The 26,911-nt window shown below is 40.9% G+C and overlaps 1 protein-coding gene across 1 annotated transcript in view; it reads left to right on the forward strand.

The window, feature by feature from the left end:
• LOC146307876 (sodium channel protein type 5 subunit alpha-like) overlaps positions 1-26,911 on the forward strand; it is a 210,498-nt gene that overhangs the window by 115,768 nt on the left and 67,819 nt on the right. The window contains exons 10-16 of the mRNA XM_084747390.1: positions 4,025-4,166; positions 6,180-6,377; positions 7,194-7,376; positions 7,461-7,718; positions 8,518-8,643; positions 16,634-16,754; positions 18,756-18,994. Of these exons, the coding sequence (XP_084603516.1) occupies positions 4,025-4,166; positions 6,180-6,377; positions 7,194-7,376; positions 7,461-7,718; positions 8,518-8,643; positions 16,634-16,754; positions 18,756-18,994 (1,267 nt within the window). The remainder of the gene's footprint in view (positions 1-4,024; positions 4,167-6,179; positions 6,378-7,193; positions 7,377-7,460; positions 7,719-8,517; positions 8,644-16,633; positions 16,755-18,755; positions 18,995-26,911) is intronic.

The raw sequence follows: 26,911 nt of genomic DNA on the forward strand, positions 1-26,911 counted from the left end.
TGAACATTACATATCTTGTCTTTTTGCTGCATTGAGTTGAATACAAGTTTAAAAGTCTTTGTAAATCATTGCATTCTGTTTTTATTTATGTTTTACACGACTTCATTCAAATTGGGTTTGTAGAAAATTTAAGTTTGCACATACTGGCTGCATTTTGTGTTGAAATCTGATTAAAACCTGTTTCTGTTCCCGTAATGTTCAGGTATTTCTGACACATGGATATTAGATTAACAGTCTGTTACTGTAAACCGTCATCAGCTGCTCTTGCTGTTCTGCAGGTTTTATCAGCGACACAGCATTATTTTCTCATTAGTCGATGGTTCAGTTACACTTAATCTGCTGTTTGAAATATTTATCATGTAATTAAAATTGATTGTTGTTACTGTAGTGCTTGGATCAGCTGTTTGTACTCTGGTTCTTTGTCTTTGTCTGGTTTCTTACCGTAATGTTTGGATAAGCAGTGCAATCAGCGGGAATGTTTTATTACATTAAAACTGATTGTGTTACTGTGATGTTTGTGTTCATGGTTTATTGATTTGTTTTAGATGTGCTGTGTTTTTACCATAAGACCAGCTGCTGTCTGGCATTAATACTTTGCATGTTTCTATCAAATTTGAATCACCTCCTGTGTAATTCTGCAGCCTGACAATGATTGCTTTTTCACAAGTAAAGGACGTGTTTTTTTCGCTGGTTGTTGTTGGTTCCATAATGCAAATTCTATTAGTTAGTGGGAGATTTAAATGGCATGAAATTGACTGCTCCAGCTGAATGCTTCAAAGGTCAACTCCTGAGCTTTGTGATAGCAGATTCATTTTCAGCGCTGCTTTTGTATTGCACTGTATTAACGGATAATAAGGATTTTGCTCTTGGCTATAAGATAAGATGGAGCTTCTGAAGGACACGTTTGTGTCAAAGCTGCTTTTTACGCAAAATTAAATACATATACATGACATATAGTGTATACTGTTCAGGCACTTATTGTGAAATAATAAATAAAAGGAAGCTTCAAATCACAGCTGATGATGAAGTAAAGTGCAGCTTGTTAATTGCTCTGTACTTAATTAAAGCAATAATAACAGCCAGTGGAAATAATTCTTTTATTTATGAAAAAAATATATAAAATTAGCTGCTTTTCGTAGTGTTTGGTAAAAATCTTTTTGAATGTGGGCAGCTACTATAAATGAATTTTCTAACATGAATAACTGAGAAACTCTCAGGTAATAATTCTGTTTTCACTGCAGCAGGATGACCGCGACTCTTTGGGATTTGTGTAAATATTTCTCACCACAGTCTGATGTTTTGTCTCAGAGACCAAAAAACAAGTTTCATAAATGTGAAAACTTTGTTTATTGGCTGATTTCACCATTTAGAAAACTGCTGATTTTTTTTATTTAATTGCATTAATGTGTGATGCAGTTATTCTTGTAATAATTTAATCACTGAAATAAGTTCATTTAAAGATTTTATAGAAGTAGAGTAATTAATATTATTTATAAAATCTGCAAAATCACAATGATTATTGACAATATTGTAAATATAAAAATACTAAACTTTATTTATGCAGCACACTTTTAAAAACAGCAGTTACGAAATGTTTCACAGTTAAAAAAACAAATAAACAAAAACAAATAAAAGCAATATGATAACTAAAGCAGTGTCAAGTACATAGAAATGCACAGCAGCATAAAACAGCAAGTAAAATATTATAATTTCTAAGCAGACAGATACTCGACAATAATAGCAGAATAATGAACTAACAACATTTAAAAAGTGGATAAAAGCAACAGGAATTGCGTGACAGAAAATAAGACAAATATAAAAAGACTCCTTCAAGTATTTTAAATGACACTCCTGTGGTTTTAATGTAAAGTGCTGCTGTATTATATAAAGCTTATATAACTGGATAGTTTATTTACACGTGTCTGTAATGAATTACCACCACCAGCTCCCACCAAACACCGTGTAGTAAAGTGATAATAAATACGGGCCGGTGATGAGTCAGTCCTTAAAAGCATCCCAGCTGTTGCGGCGGGGGCGGCGGCAGCCGGGACCGGTCACCGCAGTGGGCTTGAGACCGCGGGGTTGTCGGTTTGAATCCCCAGATAGCGTCTGCACAGCGGCAACCTTTTCTGTGCCTCAGCATGGAGCTCCTCTGTGACTCAGCGCTTTGTTCAACCACAGGTTTGTTGTGTTCATGATTGTGTTAATGTCATCCTGTCCTCTGAGTGCATCATAACTCCTCCACTCAGTCCAAGGATTCAGCTTTAACACTAAACTACACTTGGACAAGTTTTATTTCTTTGGTTGCAGCTGTTCCTGAAAGTTAGCAGGCCTCACTCTTTGTGCTGGACTTGAACTACTCGGGGACTTCGTGTCATTTAGAGATTTATTGTCCTTTTTCCATCGACCTTCACACAGTCGCACTTTTGCTCAAATATTTACATTAAATTTGACTTGAACTTCCATAATCTCACGTGAATTTCAAGTAAAAGTGTAAAAGTTCAGGCTCTGAAATGTCCTCAAAGTATAAAAGTAAAAAGTCGTCATCTAAAGGACATTTCTACTGACTGTCTCTTTTCAAATGTTTTTATTTTGTCCTGTTTTGTGTTTATAATAACCATAACCCAGCTCTCCTCAGGTCAAAGGGTTATTTCCGAGACCCTCTGACCTTTGACCCTCTTGCTGTTGGCTTGTCATGTTGTTGCTTGAAGCTGGTTCCGTTGTGTGTCTGTCCCTGTAGGTTGTTGTGTGCAGAGGCTGTGCTCTGCAGCAGCCCTCCCTCCACTGACCAGCACGCCACCGATACGACTGCTGTGTATCAGTGGATCAGATGTGACTGTGTGGGCGGCGATGAATGTGATAGGATATGAATGTGGAATATCAATTACGATGAATGCCGTCCCCGTGTTGTCTGTTCCGTCTCCGCGGTGACACGTGTGGGCGGGTCCCGGTCGCACGGCGATAACAAGCCTTGAGTCGTAAACACTGATGAGGAAACAGAGCCGGTGTTTGTGTCGGGGATGGATGGATGGAGGGATGGATGGAAAAATAGATGGATGGACAGATAGAGGCTGATTGAAATTGAATTTGTAAATGTTCTTACTGTAAACCCACTTTCTGCACAGAGCTGTGGTGTTAGATTTTACAAATCACAGACTGAAGACAAACAGTAGTTATAGTTATAAAATCAGCCACCTCCTGATTACTGGATGACTGGCTGCCATCTTCAAAATGCTTAAAACCACATCCTCAAAATGCACCGGCCTTCAATTCCCAAGAACAATTAAAATGCAGTTTCTATTAGTGACAAGAGCTTTTCAGATGGTCAGATCAACAATTCCAATCATTAATTAGAGCCGCCAAAGTCGACTGAGACTCTTCCATCTCAGCAAAAATGCATTAGAGAGTATTTCAATGAGGAATTAAAGGGAATCATAAATATATTTTTATATTAGCTGGTGCACTTATTAAATTATATCCTCAGGACAACATGTGCCGTCAGCTGACTGATGATAGAGAGTGAAACGAGTGGTTGGTAAACAAGTTTCAGCTCTTGGTTTTTTTTTTATCTGCGTCATTGTACACAGATCAATGCAACAGCATGACAGGATGAAACTTTACAAACTGAGCCTTTAAGTCACCACAAACCACAAAACTAACAGTGATGGAAGCAGAGAAGAGTGATAGAAAAGGAGTGCAGCTGACGCGCTGTCAGACACTTCACCAGACACACCTACAGGACGCATAGAGCAGGTGACGCTTGTTTGTTTGCTTGTTGTTTGTGTCATGGACTTTTATTGTGAAATAAGATGTTTATCTGCTGCTCAAATGCTCGAGCACTAAATAAAGTCCCTAAAGGATGCAGACTCTGCCGTGTTGGGCTGATGCTGAGTCAAAGTGAAATCAAGCAGCACGTGTGTGAAAATGGAGGAAACGAGTTGCTATAGTTACAGACAGAAGCAACAAGCCTTCATTGTTTCAATCACACAACATAAGGCCTTTTGTGTGTGTGTTTGTGTTGCAGAAAGTGCCCTGACGGGTTTGACTGTCTGAAGGCGGGAAGGAACCCCAACTACGGCTACACCAGCTTCGACACCTTCGGGTGGGCCTTTCTGTCCTTGTTTCGCCTGATGACACAAGACTACTGGGAAAATCTCTACCACCAGGTAACGTTTAGGAACGTTGGAATGTTTGGTTTCAGACGTGAGGAGAAGATGGAGAGAGCAAAGGGACAAATATGTCAATACTACGAAAATGGTTATTGTTCTTTCCATGATTTGGGTATTTTGCTTCCATATTATGTTTTCTCTTAGACCAGTGGAAAAAGAAAAATATCCAAAATCCACATTTAGGTGTTTATTTACTGCACTTTTTCTATTTGCATGTAGATTTCTCCTATATTCATCAAAAGTTAGCATTAGATAATGCCTCATTTGCATGTTCAAACCTAAAACCTGCAATACAAAAGACTGAACCAGAAATCTCCACTTCAGCAGCACCTACACACTCCGAACTCTGCAGTTTTATTCATGTCTACATTCTGAAGGTTTTCACAGAGGGGTTTGTTCATGTGCCATTCATTCTCTGATTTATGTCACATTTTATTCCTAAAAACATGGTGAAAATGGATTTTCTTTTTATGGCTGTTGACAGTGTTTTCAAATTTATGGAGTGATGAAAAGAGATATCCAACATTTCCTCTGTAAAAAAAAAAAGAATACTTTAAGACCTTAATTTGTCAACTAAATAAAACAAGAACCTGCAGCTTCATCCAATGTTCAGATTTATGTTCTGGAAATACATGCAGATCAGTGCAGATTTAATTAGTTACTGCTGCATATTTAAACATACCATTTCAGAAAACTTGTAATACACAAAATAACAAGTAATCAACAGAGGAAATTCGGTGGTGATGTCTACATTGTGTTGTAATTTGGAGCACAAAACCTAAAAGCAGTCTTTCAGTTTCACTCCAGAGTGACATCTAAAGAATATTAAAAGAAAAATTGCAGATTGTCAGTGGCCAGTTGAATGGAGTCAGCCCAACAACATGAAACAGTGTCATCAGCGTAGAAATGAACAGTACAGATATTTAGAACCTGGACAATGTCATTAATATAGACTGTGAAAAGAACAGGCCCCAATATGGAACTTTGAGGGACACCTTTTGTTAATGATTGGACATTACCTGCGTTTACACATTACTCAGTTTGCCATCTTTGAGCATTAGGGTCACGTCCAACAGTTAACGGTCTACGAAAAAGCAGGGAATGATCGACTGTCTCAGAAGAATTTGATAGGTCGTTGTGGAGATGGTGCCATATTACTGATGTAGACTCAGTACAGAATATGTAGTTAAAAAACAGTTTCTTTACTAAAGATTCAAGTATTTTAGACTGACAGGAAAATTTAGACATAGGTCAGTAATTATTAAGATTGCTAATATCTCTGTACTTATGCAATATAGTAACATGAACAACCTTCCATACTTTGGGAGTTGTACCTGATAAAATGGCTAAATTAGAAGAAGAAAAAGTGTCTAGACTGTTCTCTCCATTTGCTTCCTTGCTAACAGTAATTTCCGTCTACAAATCGATGACAACTGGGCAAACTGCTGCTGATGAAGATCTTGTGATGTGATCAGTAAAACGCCCCAGAGGATCTGTTAAATGGACTTTGTGGTGAAATGTTTTCTCAACTGCTGTTTCCAGTGTTTAAACCTCAACATTTAGAGTTGTTTCATGGGTAGATAATGTCGCTATTACCTCTTTACTTTCAAAGAAAAATGTTCTTTGGTGCTTTATCTTTGATTAATGTTCAATTTGAGGGTGTTTTTATGAGAATATAAGCTGTAAATCTGACTATGAAGTGCTCAGAATACTTTCCGCTGCTCCTAATGCTTGTTTCTGTGAGCTCACAGTGATAATTGAAGGCAATCCTGACGAGCATTTCAGCAGTTTATGAGCTTCTCTCGTCACTCTTCAGAGTTTTGGCAGCTGGACAGTCAGAGGACACTGTTTATAGAGTTTTTAGTGAGTAAATCAAACTGAAACTGAAAGTAAAAAAGGACGTCCCCTCTGTCCCCAGTGGAAATGTCACCCTTGTGTTTATGTGCCTCTTAGGACCGTTTATGCCTCTAAGGACTGTTGAGGGTTTTTTTTGTGTGTGTGTATCTGCAGACGCTGCGTTCGGCTGGTAAAACCTACATGGTGTTTTTCGTGGTGGTGATCTTCCTGGGCTCCTTCTACCTGATCAACCTCATCCTGGCCGTGGTCGCCATGGCGTACGAGGAGCAGAACCAGGCGACCATCGCCGAGGCCTGCCAGAAAGAACGAGAGTTCCAGGTGGCCATGGAGAGACTCAAGAAGGAGCAACAGGTAAACTGATGATCGGTTCGAACATGACTGACGGGGCTTCCTTATCCTGCTCCGGACCTGGATTTCCAGACAGCACCTGCAGTTGATCATTTTTGTACCCAGATCTAGAGAAAATTATTTATGTGGTTTTGTCAAACTGAAACAACTGATGTCTCCCGCTGGTCGTGACCGACCTTTCTGAAGCCTCAGATTTGGCTTTATGGGGGTCGCCATCATGGTTTTTTGCAACAAGATAATGCAACCAGTGACATATTCGCCTAATCGTCCAACCCCATGGTGATTGTAGAGAGCTTGTCCATCTGTTGAGTGGGCGTGTACGGGTTGGTCTGCTCCCATTGGTTAATGTAAACTCTTTAAAGTAACGCTGGCGGTCCAGGAGAGCGAGTGACAGGTTCAGAGGAGCTCGAATTTTCTTCAGCCATTGTTAAGAAACAAGCTAAGCTAGCTAGTGTTAGCTAATGTGTTAAGCTCCGGCCACAAAACCACCATATTTTTTACCACCATTTTTTTTATTATTATCAAAACTTCTCTGCCCTCCTTTTCTTTTTTGTATGAATGGAAAGAGTTGCCAATGCTGAGCCAAACACACGCCGCAAAAATCTGACAAATATCCAGTGAAAAGTGATTTTATAAAAACCATCAAGAACTCATTAAGGTTTAAATCTGTCCACTTACCTTCTATTTTACCTCCTGTTGTTCTTCATTCTTATTTATATATGAATATGTAATTATGCATTAATATTTATCAATCATATCAGTTATTAATCTTACCTTCTATTATTTCATAAAGACACAGTCATATATCTCTTCTACCAGGTTGCAGCTCAGAAAACTCTCGACTCGGACTCGATGATGTCACCAGAACTCTCGCCGTTTGGCTTGCCGTTGGACAGCATGGAGGAGCAGAGGCGGAGCCAAGCGCTGATGGGAATGGCCGACGTGGAGGCGAACCTGTCAGAGGAAAAGCTGCTGCAGGTGGACATGACAGACGGGGGAAAGGTGAGAGGAAGAAGACGCTGGATGTTTTGTGTAATAAAGAGTGAATAAGACGGTCAAATTAACATCATCTACTTTCTCATCCAGCCCCTCCACCCGCTCCTCGCTCGCTCCTTCTCCACGAGGACGCGGCGAAGCAGCCAGGTCTCCTCCATCTTCAACTTCCGTCTGAGGAGCCGGGGGTCGGAGGGAGAGATGGCTGACGACGAGTACAGCATCCCGGGCGACGTGGTGGAGGGCGTCGGGGGTCGAACCTACAGCGGAGGGACCTTCAGCGGCATCCTGCCTCACCCGTGGCCCAAACGACGACCAAGCACCTACAGCACCGCCAGCAGGAGCTCCCAGGTGGTTGGAGGAGATTATACGGAGCAGGCTAACTGCCTATCCTGAATATTAATATCAGTTATTACAGTGTTATATCAGATTTGATTTATCTGGACAGTCACTACCATCAGTAGAAATTATATTTAAATAGTGTTAAACTTTAGGTACCATTGATCAGAAAGAGCAGCCAATCAGAAATGAAACAGTGTCTAATACAAGAAGCTTCCTTATTAATCATTCCAATCCCAATCATTTCATAGAGCAGCTAAAAGGCTAAATTATTGGGCCATTTATCTCAAGTTTTGAAGAAAATAAGCTAACTTGATTTGTTATTGTCCTGCAGGTTGCAGAGAAGTTAGTTTCACTTCAGTGCGTCTGAAGTTTTTTTTTGTTGAGATAATTTATTTAGTCATTTCTCGCGATCATGCATATTGAGGCTAGTTTTCATCTGTAGTCTGTGGCAAGGTGTGACGATGGCACCCTACTGTAAAAAAAAAGATGCTAACACACTCTAACATTTGTCTTTTTTGTCAGCGGGAAAGGGCACAATCAATATTCAATCTTGGGTCAAATGACTCTGCAGTAGACGCGAGTGTTTATCGTCGCCTTTAACTGAATAATTAGATTAGGTTCAATATTAGACACTGTTTCATAGAACGGAAAGACATCAGATGTTTTTAGACGTAAAAATAAATAAGAAAAATAAGAAAATTCAAGATGACAAAAATCTCATACAGTATACACTCTTCTTAATCCTGATCTGTGTGTGTGTGTGTGTGTGTGTGTGTGTGTGTGTGTGTGTGTGTGTGTGTGTTTCCAGGTATTTTATCCAACTCTTAACGTCAACGGGAAGCTGTTTGTTGCCATGGACCAGAACGGGGTTTCCCCACCACCGCTGCAGGGGCAATTGCCTGCCTGTACCATGGAGAAGGTCAAGGAGGAGAGTGTGAGTACTGTGTCCTGTGTGTGTGTCTGTGTGTGTGTGTGTGTGTGTGTGTCGCAGTGGAAACAATGGTGCAGCCTGCAGCCATCCAACACTCAGACATGTGAATTATGAATCAGCGCTTTGCATAACTCCACTCTGATATCATGGGCTAAACACACACACTCACGCACACACACACACACACTCGTATCTACCATCTCAGATAACAAAGCTGTGGTATTCCCTCCATCCGACACACACACACACACACACACACACACACACACACACACACACACACACACACACACACACCACATAGTGTCACTGCTATGGCATCATGGTTTAAAGCCACACATACCGACACAGGCACGTTACTGAGGTGTCCTTCCTTTATGCACATACTTGCACACAACACACACACACACACACACACACACACACACACACAAATGATCGGAAAGAACCAATGTTGCTTCTGGTATCAAACTCCACAAAGCTTCACACACAACTTGACTCTTTGCTTTTGTCACAGATTTGCTACTTTCACATACATGGTGTTGACGCCGACTGAAGATTTTCCTCGTTGACTGGTAGTCGCAATTTAATTTGATGCATTAAATGCATTAAATTAATTAGCAAATTGTGGGATGTTATGAGTAATGACTGACAGATAGGAACAAGACGGAAAGGAGGTGTCTTGTTCCCTGCAGGACGCTGCACACCTGTGCATCCACAGACGGCACACTGCAGCGCTGCATCTGACTTCATATATTTAGTTAACAGAAGTGTTGGGAGGAGAAGAAAAGAATGAGAAGGAAGCACTGGGATTTTTATTTTCCTTCGTTAAGAGAGGGAGGGAGGGACTAGGGAGCACATCTGCCCTTCACACGACTTTTTAATGTGTAACTGTGGGGTCACTGTCACACACTTTTTGATCAGACAGAGTAGGATAGAAGCACAGAAGTTTTAACAGATTTTGACCTGTTAATCCATTAAAATACCTGAGCTGAAGTGCACATCTGTTACTAAATTAACTTCATAAATATAGACTATACATGTCTTGTACAGATCAATTATCTGATCACCTCCTCAACCAATTTAATGATCAGCAGAAGGATTCATTAGTAGCTTTTGAAATCGTGCTAAAATCGCATCTTCTATCATAAATTCCTGCAGTTGGTTAGCTTGATTTTACACCACAAACGCACCGCACCAGAGTCTGCATGGAACCTGTGCAGGTGGACTCGGTCCGGTTGTTTGGTCCTCATCAGGGTTCGATCCACAGCTTTCACACCGGTCCAAACAAACCGCACTAAACAGGCAAACGGACCACAACAACCAAACTCCCTCAGAGAAAGTTATTCATCAGATTATTGAAACTCGCTCTCTACCCGCCTCAGTCAGACTTCACTCTCTCATCTGCAGTTTGTTCAAAATGCTGCAGCTAACTGGCGCCGAACGTAGAGACCACGTCTTCGCTGGCTTCAAGAATTGATTTAAAAATTTTATTGATTACTTTTAAAGCACTAAATGGCCTGGCCCCTCGGAGCCCTTTAGGAGCCAGAGCGCAGCCTCAGATCTTCAGACAAGGTTCCTTTCTTAGCGGCCCCCCAGGCCCTGAGGAGGAGGCTGGCTGCTGGAGGACGCTCCCCCCGTCACTCGATCAGCCTGAGCAGCCCCCAGACCCGGTGGGAGGGAGCTTCTTCTTGCAGGGGAAATGTTTGTTTTTTTCCCTTTCTCTATCCAAATCCCCCCTTTTTTCTTCCCTCCTGGTTTGTGACCCCAGCCAGGATAAATAAATAACAAAAAAGTTGATGTGAAAGCTGCATCGACTGAATACAGGTTCAAAAAATATTATTAACATGCAAATTAATCACACAATAAAAAGACTTCTTTGTCTCTTTCTATAAGCTTTTTATTGAAGCACAGATAAAAAGAATTGCAGAAAGAAAAGACTGTATCTTTGGTTAAAGTTTCAGTTTCAAACTTTCATGGTCTTGCGTTGTTCTTTCTTTCAGCACAGCAGCTTTCAGACTTGGCAGTTTTAGATGTTCATCTTAGTTTTATCTTCAAACTCAGAGAAGAACCTGCAGCTGAGAGCCAGACGGATCCATGTCACGAGGGATTACATTTATTTTAATACTTGTTTACAGTCGTCTTTTCCCCATCAGGCTGTAGGTGAGAGAATCATGAGGACGAACACAGCAGCTCCACGCCTGGAGGTGTTCAGTCACCTCCACCTGCTGACAACCGGCCCCGATACCTACACTGTTATATAACATGAAGAAGAAGGTGGAGGAGAAGTACTCAGATAGTAGAAGAAGAACGTGTCATTAAGTTTAAAGTTTAAAGATATTTGATCATGTTTTTATAGCTCAATGTTCCACTTGTGCTAAAACTACAACAGTTGTCAGGGTGAAGATGTTCAGATTTGTTGCCAAATTTAAAATTTTGGAGAAACTGTGGATGAGTCCAGCAGCTGCGTCGCAGTGTTTTATTCCTGTTTGTTTTCAGGAGACATTCTCAGTATGTTTGACCTCTGATTTCATGATTCTTGCAGAGTTTTAAACAGTCAGATGTGCTGAAGTTCATGTGTTTTTTTTTGTTGAGGATCATGAATGTTGTCAAAACTGAAATGATTCACAGCTGAATCCTCCTCTGAATTCTCCCCTCTGATCATATTACATAATACATACAGAACTCACAAAGTAAATATTTCTTTTGGTGTTGGACAGAGGTGGCTCTACATTTTACTCGTATGTGTGTAATGTGACTTTTGATTACTCACCAGCACCTTTCACAGACTGCCAGTGTTTCCTCTTTCCTCGTGTGAGACATGACAGATGGTTCACCCAGTCACCTACCAAGTGTTTCTTTAAGTGCTTGCCCTTTTCCAGACAGTTTCTGTGGACGTCTTCCCAGATGGTTTTATGTTACAAATCATCAGGCGTGTCAGGTCGAGGGACTGTAGCAACCGATAACATATTAACTAATATTAATGTAATAACTGCCGATATAATAGCTGTTATAATAACTATGTCCAGTCGTAGGTTAGCAACTGTAACTAGGGCTGTTAAAGCGTTTTTAGTCTGGACGGTGGCGTTTTTTTTTTTTGCAGTCTCTCAAAGATGTGAAACAGCATAATATAAGCTGTGAATGTTAGCATGTCTGGCTAACTTATGCTAGCTCACTAGCTGCAGTAACTTTACCTCCGGCCAAACTTGTTAGATCCCACTACATCTGCATTTGTTCTGTGGGGGTTTGAGGAGGAGGATGTGGGCTGATGAAGAATCAAAGTGGGTCGATGACGGTGCATCTCTCTCTGGCTCACTGTCTCAGGTCTAAACCAGGTTAGCTTAGCTCTTATCCCCGCTCTCTTCCTGTGGTGATCGCGGTCCAGCTGGTCTGGCTGGGTGACCCATCTCCCCTCTCAACTTTCACAGGGTTCTTGTTTTATAACATGTCTCATGGAAAAAGTAAAAAGTCCTCTGGAGACGAACTCAAGGAGTTAGCATTAGCTCACAGAAACAGTAATGAAATCTGGCTGTGAGAGTCGCCATGCTGGTTGGTATAGTGGTTGATAAACACACTAATGTGAAAATGTACCGGCACTTATTTTGTTCTGCTGCAAGCATTACTGCCGGGATAAACTTCACATCCCCACAGACAGAGGACAGTGACCTCCTGAACAGTTTTAAAAAGTTCCTTCATATTCAGATGTGTCCCCTCTCTGCAGGGGCATTGTGGGAGTTTAGAGCAGCTCTGAGGTCACTTCACACTATCATGTTTTGACATGAAGTATTTCTGCTTTGTCGTGGCCATGAAGAACACGGAACCTGTTGTCCTGCTGCTCAGACTGATGGAGAGACGAGTGGGAGGAGGAGGAGGAGGAGGGAGGGAGCACACGCTTAGTTGCCACGGAAACGTTACCATGGCAACCCGCAGCAGCTAACGGAAGCTAAATTAGTGCACGGCCGGCTGTGTGTGTGTATGTGTGTGTTTCCCCGGTGCTTCCCCGCCTGGCACACAGACAGGATGTAGGTGTTGTCGTGGGCGTTGACCTTTAGGCCCATGCGTCACGTCTCATTGGAGGAACAGTTACCAGGAAGTGTTATGTAATCACACCTGAGCAAAATTGGGTTCATCCAGGTTCATATCTGTGAAGACTGAGGGGCCCTAAACTCCCCCGGGCCCCGACTGGACTCATCTCTATACATTGACGCAGGCGAGCACCGTTCAAACTGACACAACTTTATTTAAAATGTAGAGAAGCTACAACAAGTTTCAAAGAGACTCAATCATGGCATGATTTTAGGGAAATGTGTATAAACGGCTCTAAAAACACATCTACATTCAAATTTGAAGGACCAGGACAGAGCAGCAGTGAAAAATTATATTTTGTTGAATTTAAATGTATGTTCTTGACCGTGGAAACATCGCTGAAGGATTCACCTCATCAGTAAACATGGACAAGAATTGTTAAAGGGATAGTTCACCCAAAAATGAAAATTCAGTCATTATCTACTCACCCGCATACCAGTTGAATGTCAGAACACTGATGGAGTTTCACAGGAAAACAGTGCTGCAGAGTCTTCCAGACAAGTGAAATTTGAGAATAATTTGCAAATAAATTCAGAGAAATGTCAAATATCTTGCTTTGTTATTACCACCAACTACAAGAAAATGGCACTTGCTAATTATCACATACTTCAAAACTGTTTTTATTTTCCTATTCTGGCCATTTTACACTGAATAATTTTATCTGTTTATCCGTTTTTATCTGACTTTCGAACCTGTCAGTTTTATTTGCTGCCCTTCGTGAAACACTGCAATGTGAATTACTATTATTATTATGAAATCTGGGGGTAATTTGCGGGTCTAAGAAATTTCAAATATGTTGCTTTGTAATTACCACCAACTACATGAAAATGGTACTTAACCATGAATTTTGGGGGTAATTTAGAGGTAATTTGTTGGGAAATTTCTATGAAATTTAAAATGTATTACTTGGTAATTACCACCTACTTATCATGAAATAATGGGACCTGGAAAATGAAGCATTACCAATGTCCTTTCTGTGCACCTCTGATGCTGACCACCGTCTGCTGTTAGGGAATACACTGACCTCTTCAAAAAATACAAACTATTCCTTTACTTAAAAAAAAAAAGAGCAACTGTAATTAGGTTGAAATTCATCTGCTGAAGAGAAGATCCTAAATATAGCTTTAGGTGAGATTGTTTTGTCAATAGCATCTTGACTTTGCATAAATACACCTTCTACAGTTTTGAATATTAAAGTACATTTAAGTGACCTGTGGTTGCCATGGTAATGATGCAGAGCACTGTGTGCAGCCTGATATTTTGTCAGATTTCTGGATATAAATTTGCATAATTCAGTCACTTATCACTGCGTCTCGGTTGACGCAGCAGACAAAGTAAACAACTGTCTCTGTAGCTTGATCCTCCAGCTCCTGTCTGGAGGGTTCCTGACACGTTCTCAGGCCTGATGGGACATTTAATCCCTCCAGGGTGATCTTGATCTGCCTCCGTCTTCTCCTCCCTGCTGAAGCTTCCAGGAGGCATCTTGATCACATGGCTGATAATTATTTAGTTTAATTTAAGCCTTTAGTTTGTTTGAGTCAGACTTTAAGAGGAGAGTCAGGTAGATTCATCTGTCACACACACACACACACACACACACACACACACACACACACACACACACACACACACACACACACACACACACACACTAACACACACACACACACACACACACACACAAACACACACACAGAGCAGTGGCACACTGATTTCTCTGATTCATTGAACACCAGTCATCACCTGCTTGTCTGTTGCCCTGGTGATAAGAACCACACACACACACACACACACACACACACACACACACACACACACAGACCCACACACAGAAATCACGGCACTCTATTTGACCCGTTTGACCTGACATAAATCTGTGTGTGTGTGTGTGTGTGTGTGTGTGTGTGTGTGTGTGTGTGTGTGTGTGATGCTATCACCACGGTAACAGATACGTGGATGATGGCTCACACTCATGAATGAATCTTCAGTATGTGTGTTGTGTATTACAATAACTACACTCTTAGAACTAAAGGGGCTAACTAGAACCATAAAGGTTCTTCAGTTTGTCCCCGTAGAAGAACCCTTTACGGTTCCTGGTAAAACTTGTTATAAGGGTTCCATCTGAAACCCTTTCTGGAACCCAAAATAAAGGGTTATACCAAGAACCCACCCAAGGGAGGTTCTACATAGAACTCTTCTCTGGTGTAATGGTACCACCCAGAACTCTCTCTGGTCTTGTATCAAGAACCTTCTAAGCACGCTAAGCATCTGTTCGTGTATTCCAAAGGTTTTATTTAGAACCCACCCAGGGGTTTCTACTAAGAACCCATTTTGTTTTTCTAAAGGTTTTTATCTAGAACCCACCAAGAAGTTCTACAGAGGACCTTTTTTTTTGTTAAAAGAGACTTAGGGTTATATTTATTTAGGGTTATATTTTTTCTAGGGGGTTCTATGGAGAATCTTTTTTATCCAGGTATTTTTACTGAGAATTTTTTTTTTTTTTTTGTATTTGAAAATTTTTATCTAGAACACACTTGTGGGGTTCTACCGAGAACTGTTCTACCGAGGGTTTTATCAAGAACCCACTATTTTAATGAGAACTTTTGTATATTCCAAAGGTTATATCTAGAAGCTGCCAAAGATTTCTGTTGAGAACCTTTTTTTGTTCCAAGGGGTTTATCCAAAACACACGCTGTGGGTTCTACAGAGAACATTTTCATATTCCAAGAGATTTATCAAGAACCTACCTCTGGAGTTCTTCAGAGAACCCTGTCATATTCCAAGGGTTTTATCGGGAACACACTCACAGGGGTTTTACAGAGAACCTTTTTATATTCCAAAGAGTATATCTTGAACCCACTTGAACCCTTTTTGTTCCAAAGGGTTTATCTAGAACACACTCATGTGCTTCTACTGAGAACCATTTTATATTGCAAGCATGTTATCTAGAGCCCACCTCAGGGGTTCTACCTAGAACCCCTTTATATTCTGGTACAAAGAACCCTTGACAAAAGAGTTCTTCAAGGATTTCAACCATCTTTAAAGTGTTCCTTGGATGAAAAGAGTTCTTAATGGGACCCTTAGTCTTGCAAAGAACCCTTGACAGACCCTTTCTACAAAATAAGGATCTCAGCAGAACCTCAGCTCTTCAGAAAGAACCCTTTTGGAACCCTTTCCACACTCTGGGGTAAATATACAGAACATGTCTCTCTGTCTGTCTCTGTCTCTCTGTCTCTGTCTCTCTGTCTGTCCCTGTCTTTCTGTCTCTCTGTCTCTCTGTATCTGTCTCTCTCTCTGTCTCTGTCTCTCTGTCTCTGTCTCTCTGTCGCTCTCTCTCTGTCTCTGTCTCTGTGTCTGTCTCTCTGTCTCTGTCTCTGTGTCTGTCTCTCTGTCTCTGTCTCTCTCTCTGTGTCTCTCTCTGTCTGTCTCTGTCTCTCTGTCTGTCTCTGTCTGTCTCTGTCTCTGTCTCTGTGTCTGTCTCTCTGTCGCTCTCTCTCTGTCTCTGTCTCTCTGTCTGTCTCTGTCTCTCTGTCTCTGTCTCTCTGTCTCTGTGTCTGTCTCTCTGTCGCTCTCTCTCTGTCTCTGTCTCTCTGTCTCTGTCTCTGTCTCTGTCTCTCTGTCTGTCTCTGTCTCTCTGTGTCTGTGTCTGTCTCTGTCTCTGTGTCTGTGTCTGTGTCTGTCTCTCTGTCGCTCTCTCTCTGTCTCTGTCTCTCTGTCTCTGTGTCTGTCTCTCTGTGTCTGTCTCTGTCTCTGTGTCTGTGTCTGTCTCTCTGTCGCTCTCTCTGTCTCTGTCTCTCTGTCTGTCTCTGTCTCTGTGTCTCTGTGTCTCTCTCTGTCTGTCTCTGTCTCTCTGTCTGTCTCTGTCTCTCTGTCTGTCTCTGTCTCTCTGTCTCTGTCTCTGTCTCAGGTCCCCACGTCCACCACGGAGCTCAGTACGATGCTGCTTCCTCGTCCTTCGTCCACGCAGGGCTCGGAGCGGAGGGGGAGGGCGCTCAGTGCTGCCAGCTACCTCACTGACGCCATGGAAGGTGAGAAACAACACCAGCAACATTTAAAACTTTTAACAGGAAATACTCCTTTCTGATTGGCTGGCAGGGTTGCAGGGACACTTCAAAGACTTTATCTGGTCAACAGTTTGAAGACCTGCAGATTCAGGTCAGGAGTGTCGGTGGTAACGCCCTACAAAGAAACTCGTTAGATTACTTTTTTGTTGCAGTTTAAGTAATCAGTTACTTAGTTGCATTTTTTTACTCAAATTATTTCTGGGTACTTGTACTTTAAAGGCTGTGATTTTACTTTCACTTAAGTATAAATTATAGTATGTAATGTTACTTTTACTGTTCTTGTTTAATGAGAGAGACTGCCAGTGGTAGAAATGATAAAGTGTGAGTTTAACTGGGAGCTCTGCATCTATTCCTGTTCCACATTTTTATGTGTGTTTGTGTCAATATTTGACTGTAACCTTGCCTGACTTTTTACCTCAGTGTGTGTGTGTGTGTGTGTGTGTGTGTGTGTGTGTGTGTTTGCATGTGTGTGTTTCACTTTTAATGGGTAGTTGTGTGTGCGATTGTATAACCACCTATTTGTCTGAATTTTACATCCAAGTGAGCCTGTTAACACTTCTGTGTGTTTCCGGTCTATTTGTGTGTGTGTGTGTGTGTGTGTGTGTGTGTGTGTGTGTCCTTGTGTAATTGTGTAATTGTGTGTCGATACAGGATTGTGTAACCATGTCTGAGTTTTGTGTGTGTGTGTGTGTGTGTGTGTGTGTGTGTGTGTGTGTGTGTCGCTGCCCCAGCCAACCCCAGGGGAACACTGGCTTTGTTTGTGCCAGAGTTGGAAAAGGCAGAGACAGAAAGTGTGTGTGTGTCCGCGCGTGTGTGTGTTATCTTCGTTATCCTCATTAACCATGAGATCATTCCAAGTTCCTGTGTGTGTGTGTGTTTGATGATATTCATGTATCAGATATTTGGGTTCATATCTGTCCAAAAATCTGCATTCATGTGTGTTGTAAGCATGTGTGTGTGTGTGTGTGTGTGTGTGTGTGTGTGTGTGTGTGTGTGTGTGTGTGTGTGTGTGTGGTAGGTCTGCTGAGTCACTGTCTCTCCCCTCGGCACTCGCTGCTCTTAGAGAACAGATCATTATACAGGAAAATACAAAAACTCACTGCTGTGCTCCCTCCATCCATCTGTACACCCTTATCTCCTTTCCTTCATTCTTTCATTCCTTCATTTCTTCGATTCCTTCCTTTCCTATCTACTTTTCTTTCCTCTATTATTTACTCTATATTTGTTTGACTTTGTATAAAGATGAGCTCTGTATTTTTGGCTTTTCTCGGGTCATATATCTTGTTTTATCTTAAAGTTTACATATGTCCCCGCCAGATGCATCTATTCAGGTCACATGACTTGGACTCGAGTCATTAAATCTAATGAGTTCAGACTTGACAAAAAACAAAATCTTGCAAGTCAGCTTTGACTTTAACACAACTGATTCAGAACTTCACTTGGACTTGATATTCTTCCCAAGATTTTGTTCTAAAAACTCTTAATTTTCCAGTTTATCTTTTGAACTGGTATCCAGTCTGTTATTGGATAAAATAAATAAATAATGAACCAAAAAGAGAAAAAGTGTGTTGGTCAGTGCGGCCCAGAGGAAAGAAAAAGTTCAAAATAAGATCTCGTCTTTGTCCGAGACATAAACGAGCTCAAATTAAGACAAATATGAGAATGTTTTCATACTTCTTAAATTCGGCTCCTGAGAAATAGCGTTGAGCCCAACTGAAGTTGATTTTCTACTCTTTTAAGACGTCCAGCATTTTTCTCCCTCCGTTACAGACCCAAATCAGACCTGTTGCCTTCCTTCAGGGGTTATCATCATCATCACAATATAATATATTCATCTCAAACATTTATTCAAAATAGATTAATTTACCTCTTAATAACACAGCCTCTATTTCTTCCTAAATCCTCGATTGATCCATTCACTTTCTCCTCGTGTTTTACTTGATTCATTTGTTTTTACCCACGCAGAGCTGGAGGAGGCCCATAAGAAGTGTCATCCATGCTGGTACACCTTCGCCCACCGGTACCTGGTGTGGGAGTGCTGTCCCTGCTGGCTGAGGGTGAAGCAGCTCGTGAAGATCATGGTGATGGACCCCTTCCTGGACCTGGCCATCACCATCTGCATCGTCCTCAACACGCTCTTCATGGCCATGGAGCACTACCCCATGACCGACGAGTTCAACGGCATGCTGAGCATCGGGAACCTGGTAGGATGGATGGATGGATGGATGGATGGATGGATGGATGGATGGATGGATGGAAGGATGGATGGATGGATGGATGGATGGAAGGATGGATGGATGGATGGATGGATGGATGGATGGATGGATGGAAGGATGGATGGATGGATGGAAGGATGGATGGATGGATGGATAGATGGATGTTCTTCAGGGGTCGACTTGGTTTGTAGGAACCAAGATGTGACTCCAGTCTGGCTTCGTCCACATGATGCTCAGTCTGGTCTGATCTGTCATATTGCCATAAATCTTGGGTCTGTGTCTCAAAAGCCTTTTCATACAGCATATTCTTGGCTCAGGGCTATCCTTAACCCTGCGCCAAGAGTTAACCCTGGGATAACATTTCAACTGTTTCTGTTGAATCCACTCTCATGTCGGTCTTAAACGTACTAGACTGTCTATTTTCTCTGAAAGAAAAGACGTGTTGGCTGTGCTTCTGACAGGTTCATTTACTAACTTGGCTACGCCACATTTCATTGCTCTGAATAGTTGCAGGTTTGTCCAGTTGTGTCCAGATCACGCTCCTTGGAAATTTTAGATAAACTAACAGATTCAAGACTAATTCACATTTGCAATGCCAGGCTGAACCAGACCTCTAATTGAAGCAGAATTGCCGGTGTTTTGGTGATTTAGCCTGCCTTGTTGAAACACCCTAACCTCCTAACCCAGAGAACCTCACATCTCAACACAGGGTCTGACAAGTGAAGCCAGTGCAGAAGTGCCTTCTTTCTGCTGGCCAGCAGGAGGAGACTCCCTGGTTGCAAAAGGAAATCAGGTTGTATGTAAGCTTATGAGCAAATGAGGCTACTTCTCACTGGATTTATGACCTCAGTAAACAGTTTCTTAATGAATTTATCGTCTTAATCGCTAGTTTCAAGTCATCTTCAGTGCAGCGTGATGTTCATCTGGTAAATTATGTTCCATTAGAGTAAAATAGGCGGGGCTACCTTATGATTGACAAGTCGCTACCATGGTGTGTCCTCAGGTTCTTAGTCAGAGCCAATCAGAATAGAGCTCCACCCTCTTGTGCAAATATGGTCACTTCTGGCTTCAAAAAACCAAGATGGCGACCAAAATTGCCAAACTTGAGCCTTCAGAACTGTACCCACAAATCATTGGGTGACGTCCCGGTGGGTTTACACTGCCTTTAAACAGATGTAATCTTTCTGATGGTGATTCATTAATTAGCATGAGCTTTGTTAGTTTGAGAGGTTTGTTCTGATGAATGTTCCCTCTGAACATGTTGCAGGAGCAGAGTGAAGAGCACAGACCTCCCCATGAGGTTTTTTACCAAACATGTTGGTGCGATAAACAAACTTGAGGCGAGTTTAGAGGCAGTTAGATTTTGTGAAAGTGACAAAGACCCCTGGACCTTTGAAACCGCCTCAGTCCCTTTTAAACAATTTGAAAACCTCAGGATTCAGAGAGGAAAAATAGACACTGATTTCATTGCTTTCCTGAAAAAAAAAAAAAAAACAGAAAGTGTGTGTGTGTTTGTGTCTCAGTAGAAAAGCGAGGCGAGTTTGAGTATTAGAGCTGACAGAAACGGGTCGGATGGCTTTAAACCACCGTGACTAACTCCTGTGTTTGACCCTGCAGGTGTGCTGACGATCTGACAGGAGCTGATAGGTTGATGCAATATGGTAATTGGTTCACCTGAGGTGTGAAAGGCTCACGGCCAAAATCACAATGTTGATCACACCTGCACACACACACACACACACACACACACACACACACACTTGTACCTGTCCAGTGATGTCAGGTTTCCTCAGCTCAGGCTCCAGGCGGCTGTGTGGGGCAGAGAATGGTAATACAGTTTATAAGTAGAAACAGTGGCTTTGGGTCGGCCTGTGGCAGCGGTGTTCAATCACTGGCACTGGGCCTAAAGGTGGGCCGCTGTGGGAGTGTTAACTGGATCGAGATTGATGCCTTCATGAACCCTCTGATGTCCCAGTTTTCAATCACAGTGTATGAACGTCCTGGCACACGAAACCTTCCACAAGAGCAGATTTTGAACTTTTTTGGTGAAAAGCAAGTGCATGAAATATTTCTCAAAAAACGAAAATGTCAAAAATTACTTTTTCTCACAAAATGTTCCCTTCACTGTGGCAGGAATCAAACCATGGCCAAAACTTTGCTTTTAAAAGAAATTTGTGGATTTTAAAACTACTAAGTAAATTATTGCAACTAATTCTTTTATGTAGTTTTAATTTCGGTATGTCTTTTACTTTGTTTTTGTCTTGTTATGTCTTTTATTTAGTTTTCATCTTATTAAGTTTTTCTTCTTGTTGCACTTTTTTCCATCTCGTTACGTCTTTTACGTAATTTTTGTCTTGTTACATCTGACATGCATGATATGCACTGATGGATACAGCAGGGAATAATCTTTTCTATCTGCTTATTGATGGATTTACATCAGTCTTGATGTTCAGGACTGCGGCGTATGATGATGCAAAATAAAAATAATAAATATTTCCCCTCAAATGAATTAAAGTAACGAGACTGTTTTGAAATTGTAAGAGTCAAAAGTACAGATATTTGTCTTAAAATGTAAAAATTTATTAGAAAAATAAATACTCAAGCAAATACCTGAGAACTCTTCTAAAATACTGGTAACAAAGTATTTGTACTTAGTTACTTCCCACCTCTGTGGTTGGTGTCCGGTGCATAAAACAGAGGAACTTCCTGTTGCTCAAGTAGCTCATATTTTTGCTGCCTGTTTGAAAGTGAGTGAAAACTGACCATGATCAGGAACCAGAGAGCTGATCAGTGTGATGATTGGTCCAATTTATGCCCCATTTATTCTACATGTCCACCTGATCAACTGTCCACACGGCATGAAACTCAACCCCGAGGGACATCATTTAGTCCACAGTACCGGCAGTTATATAAGATCCGTCTAATGTTGCCGTCGCCTCCTCTGCAGTTTGATGTAGCTGTGTGCTTCTGCAGCATAAACAGTCCAAACTTCTTCCTCAATTCAATTTGGAGCAGTTCAGGTCTCAGATAAAGGCTGAGTCACGTCACCAGGATCCGATTGCAGTCTGGAGTCGCTAAGTTCTTTAGAGGATAAAGCCTCTAATCCTCACAGATGTTTACATAGCATTTAGCTAGCCTTTCTGACGGACAGGAGAGCTTCTGCTGTGTGTGTGTGTGTGTGTGTGTGTGTGTGTGTGTGTGTGTGTTATGTAAGGTAGAGGCTCATGTCAGGACATTACTGTGCTGACAGAATCAATGTCGACTAATGCCCTCACTGTTTGTTGTTGTTTGTCGTGTGCTCTTCAGCTTTGCTCTCTGGGTTTTACGTATCAATATTTCCATGCCTGTAAAGATCTAAAGGATACATACCATTTAGTGGAGGCTTTTATCCATAGAGCCGCGCTGTGCATTAAGTGCACAGCCTCTCCTGAGTGTACTTAACCTTCAGTGTCTCTAATAGTGGACACACACAATGTGGTTTGACTGAAACTGGTTTTGTTGGAGAGTTATTTGTTTTTAAAGCGACTGATTCATTCATTTAGCTGCGCATCTATGATTTATACTTTTTTAATTTTTTTGTCCTAACCAATGAGTATTGAGGTGTGTCTGAAATTAACTTTTTGATTTACTGACCAAAGAGAACAGTAAGCATATTTTTCTTAGATATTGCTTTTAAGTGTCACGCATAAATTGATTTTATTAGAGATGCAGCCACCTCAAATTTCCCCTCCCTCCCAGCCGAAAGCCTTGCAGCTGCCAGATGACTTCCAGCCAGAACCCAGTCTGCTAACTCCACACTGAGCTCCGCCTTTCTTACTTACTGTTGATATGTCTGCCAAGCTTTCTATTCTCGCACTGCATTTATGCGGTTTACGGTGCTAACGGTAGCAGACCTGAGATCTGAACTGGTAGCGGTTGTTGAAACATGAGGTCTGTGATTCCTCAGAGACGTAAACAAAAGCAGATTCTCATTTCTAGCTGACGACTGAGGATTTTGTCGGCTAAAATAAAGACCGTCTATGAAATCCTCAAGGGACTGAACAATAATGATACTTATAATAATACAGCCTAAACCCGACACAAGCCCATGAAGTATGTGAGAAATACAGCCGACCCAACCCAAAACCATCGGGTTCTGTCCTCCATTTCCTCTGGAGGACGCGAGGACCTTGCCGACATTTTTACGAAGGACTTTTCTAGGTTTTGATAAGAAATATTTACTGCCTCTGATTGTCCTCCCAGTCTTGTTAGTATGTGAGAGAAAAATGAGCCTTAAAGTCTGCAGTAATGAAGTTTCTTTGTGGAGAAAGAGACAGAGCGAGGACAGCAGAGGAGAAACTGAACGAACTCTTGATAAAGGTGCTCCCTGTGCGATCTGGCACTCTGCACAGTGTGACGCTGTTGCTGGGTGTCCCCCACCACACACACACACACACACACACACACACACACACACACACACACACACAGAAGTGAAGAGAGAGTCCTCTGCTGTGACTGTTAGCTAATTTGGTCAGCACTGTGCCGTCCTTGCTCAGGGGCACCAGGGCAGTGCTGGGAAAGCTAAAACTTGGGGGCTTATGACGCATTTTTGGGGAACCTGCATGATAAACTTACTGCCAGTGAGCGACTGAACAAAGAATAATCTTTTAAAACAATATATTTATTGGATTTACATACTTTTCCATGAGAACAACAGTAAAAAGCAAACATATAAACAGAAACAGCTCAAACATATACAGGAGTTTAAATAACTCTTTGAATGATCTTATTAATCTGAAATGAACTTAATTCAGTATTTCCACATGATGACATGGTTCTCTTTGGTCCAGTTTCACTTCCTTAGGTTGGGTCAGCTTCATTTATTAGGGCTCATTCAACTTATTTGACTTTAACTGATTCCAGCCAGTGAGGAGATGATGAATTAAAGTCAGATTACACCAAATAAGTGGAAATGACCCAGATAAATTAATTCAATCCAAGTAAATGAAGTTGGCCAGACTGACTGTCTTAATGCCAATTTTCCTGCTGTAAAATTTGTTGGACCAACTCTATTAATTAAAGTCAGACTTCACTATAGTAAATAAGTAGAACTGGACCTAATAAATTGAATTAATGCAGCCCAAGTAAATTAAGTTGGCTCAAAGAACTGCTTAATGCCAGTTATACTACTGCAGAATTAGCTGGTTACTTAAAGTCAGACCCCATCATAGTGAATAAGTTGAATCAGCCGTCATAAATTAAATTAATAATTAATTAATCAAACTGGGTATAGTAAGTTGGCCCAGCAGAATCACTTAATGCTTAAAAAAGTAATTTAATTACAGTTAACAAGTTAACTAAAAGAAGAACTGTTAATTGTGACTAAAAAAAACATACATTAAAAAGTACAGTCAGGTATTTTTTTTAAACATTTAAACACATTTAAACAGTTTATTAAGTCTACCAGTGATGTAACGATACCAAAAACTAAAGGTAAAAACTCAGAAAAATGACATCTTTATTAAATAATAGATCTGATGTGTGCAGCATTTACGGACATTTTTTTATTGCGGTATTGAAAATATTGTTATATACCTATTAATTTAGTGTGTTAGTACCTTTACATATTTTTAGATTCTCTACAGATTTTAGTGAAAATAAAATAAAATGTATGAAATCTGGACTGAAATAAGGAATTTATTTCATTATGATGAAATCCACCTGAAGTGTCCAGCTGCTCGGACCTTCATAGACCCGCCAGTCATTCTGTGTGTGTGTGTGTGTGTGTGTGTGTGTGTGTGTGTGTGTGTGTGTGTGTGTGTGTGTGTGTGTGTGTGTACTGGTGCTTACTCATTACATCTGCCTGGTTGTGACAAAAATAATCACGTGTCTCTCTCTCTCTCTCACACACACACACACTCGCACACACACACACACACACACACACACACACACACAGAGTCCGTGTCATCCTCTCTCTGCTGATGTTTCTGTTATTAGTGAGTGCTGATGTCGACATCCCCTGTTTGTGAGCCAGCAGTGCACACACACACACACACACACACACACACACACACACACACACACACACACACACACACACACACTTGCTGGTCAGAGTAGTTTTTCATCCTTCAGTCGGTGAATCAGAGACTTTGCCTCTGCAGAAACACTCAGTCCTCAGTGTCTGAACTTGAAACTCACCAGTCTGGATTTCAGTCAAACATTGTCACGTTCTTAAAAACACAACTGTGTGTAAGATACGTCACAAAAAACTCAAGAATCTAACTCAACATTTCTTACTTCAGTGCCGTTATTGATCACGTCTGTCTGAAAGGTGTCAGGTTTACAGACTGATTTGCAGAATTTGGCAGAAATGGAACATAATATTCATATGTATGTTTGTATTAGTGTTTATTACATGACTTTGTTAAATATCCGATTCTGATTGGTCAGTTACAGCACTCTAAAATCAGATCAGCTGATTGGCAGGCAGGTACATGTTGCCTAGCAACAGTAAGATGCAGCTTGCTGCAAAAAAAAAACAAAACACTGGGATCAGAGCTGCGGAGTGAAAAACCATCACAAGGCACTTTTTTATATGCATTCAGTTTGATTAAACTCTCTGTCAGCCAATCACAAAGTAGCATAAATTCACGACTTTTAAAATGAAAAATAATGAGACCAAACTGTGAAGTTTTCAGTTGGATTTGGAGAATTAATATTTCCAATTTGCATGTTTCCAGTAGTCAAAATAATAATCCCAATAAACATCTGAACACGGTGCAGTTTATAAAATACTGATGTTAAAATATAAAGAGCTGTGATGTTTTCCTGAGCGGGCGGCTTGAGGCCGGAGGCTGCTGCTGATATTTGACAGCTGAACTGTGTTTAACTTCATTAATGTCACTCTGCCTGACGTCAACACACACGGTTACACACACACACACACACACACACACACTCTGCACTGATCAGTAACACAACACAACACCACACTGCACTGCATTTAACTGCAACACAACACCTCACCACAGTACTGAAGTCGGCAGCATCGCTGATTTGATTTCTTTAATTCAAACACACAAAAAAAAAAAAAAAATAGAAAAGTTCTCAATAAACTTTGATTGAACCTGATGCAGGTTGCAAAGTTTCCTCATGCTGCTACTGTTACTACTCAGTGTTAAATATGTACACTGTAAAAAAAAAAGTAAAAACTAGTTGACAGCTTAAAAACACATAATAGAGTTTTGAGTTTTGAGCCCAACTCAAACTCTTAAGTTTTAAAATAAACTTTACAAAGTTTTGCTGACCTATAATCTTTAGAGATAATTTACTTTTCTGCTTTAGATAAATTTGAATCTTTGAGTTTTTGAAACAAAAAAAAAAAATTTGGTCACAGTGAACTGCAAATCTGATTTGTCTTTTTTGTGCCCGAAAAATTAAATAATTTTAATTTTCAGTAAAAATAAAAAAAATCAGTAGTCGGTAAAACTTTTTTAAAGAGTTTGAGTTGGACTCAAAAATCTATTGCACTGCTGTAAATTCTCCCCAGAACAGAAAATATTCCCATCATCGATAAAACAAATTTCAATATTTTTGATACTTTACATTTGTCGATAATATAAAAAACAAACTATTTGGGACCTATCACTGACCTGTACGCTTCAGAGGGTATTTTATCATGTTTGTCCACTGGAAGGGAACTTTAGCACATTTTGTTTTGTACTGTGTTGATGTTGACGCTGACGCCACCAATCTCTCTTCCTCTTTTTGTCATTTATTTAAAATTCACACTCTGAATCTCTTACCGGCTGATTTATTTCACATTTTCCTCTTCAGCTCAGAGTTTTTCTCAACCTTTTTGTCCTGAGTGAGCCTCCTTCACCGACACATCACTCACTTACATGTGTGAGAGGCTCT

The sequence above is a fragment of the Lutjanus erythropterus genome, chromosome 21, assembly GCF_056507025.1.
Source record: "Lutjanus erythropterus isolate fLutEry1 chromosome 21, fLutEry1.hap2, whole genome shotgun sequence".
NCBI classification, from domain to species: domain Eukaryota; kingdom Metazoa; phylum Chordata; class Actinopteri; order Lutjaniformes; family Lutjanidae; genus Lutjanus; species Lutjanus erythropterus.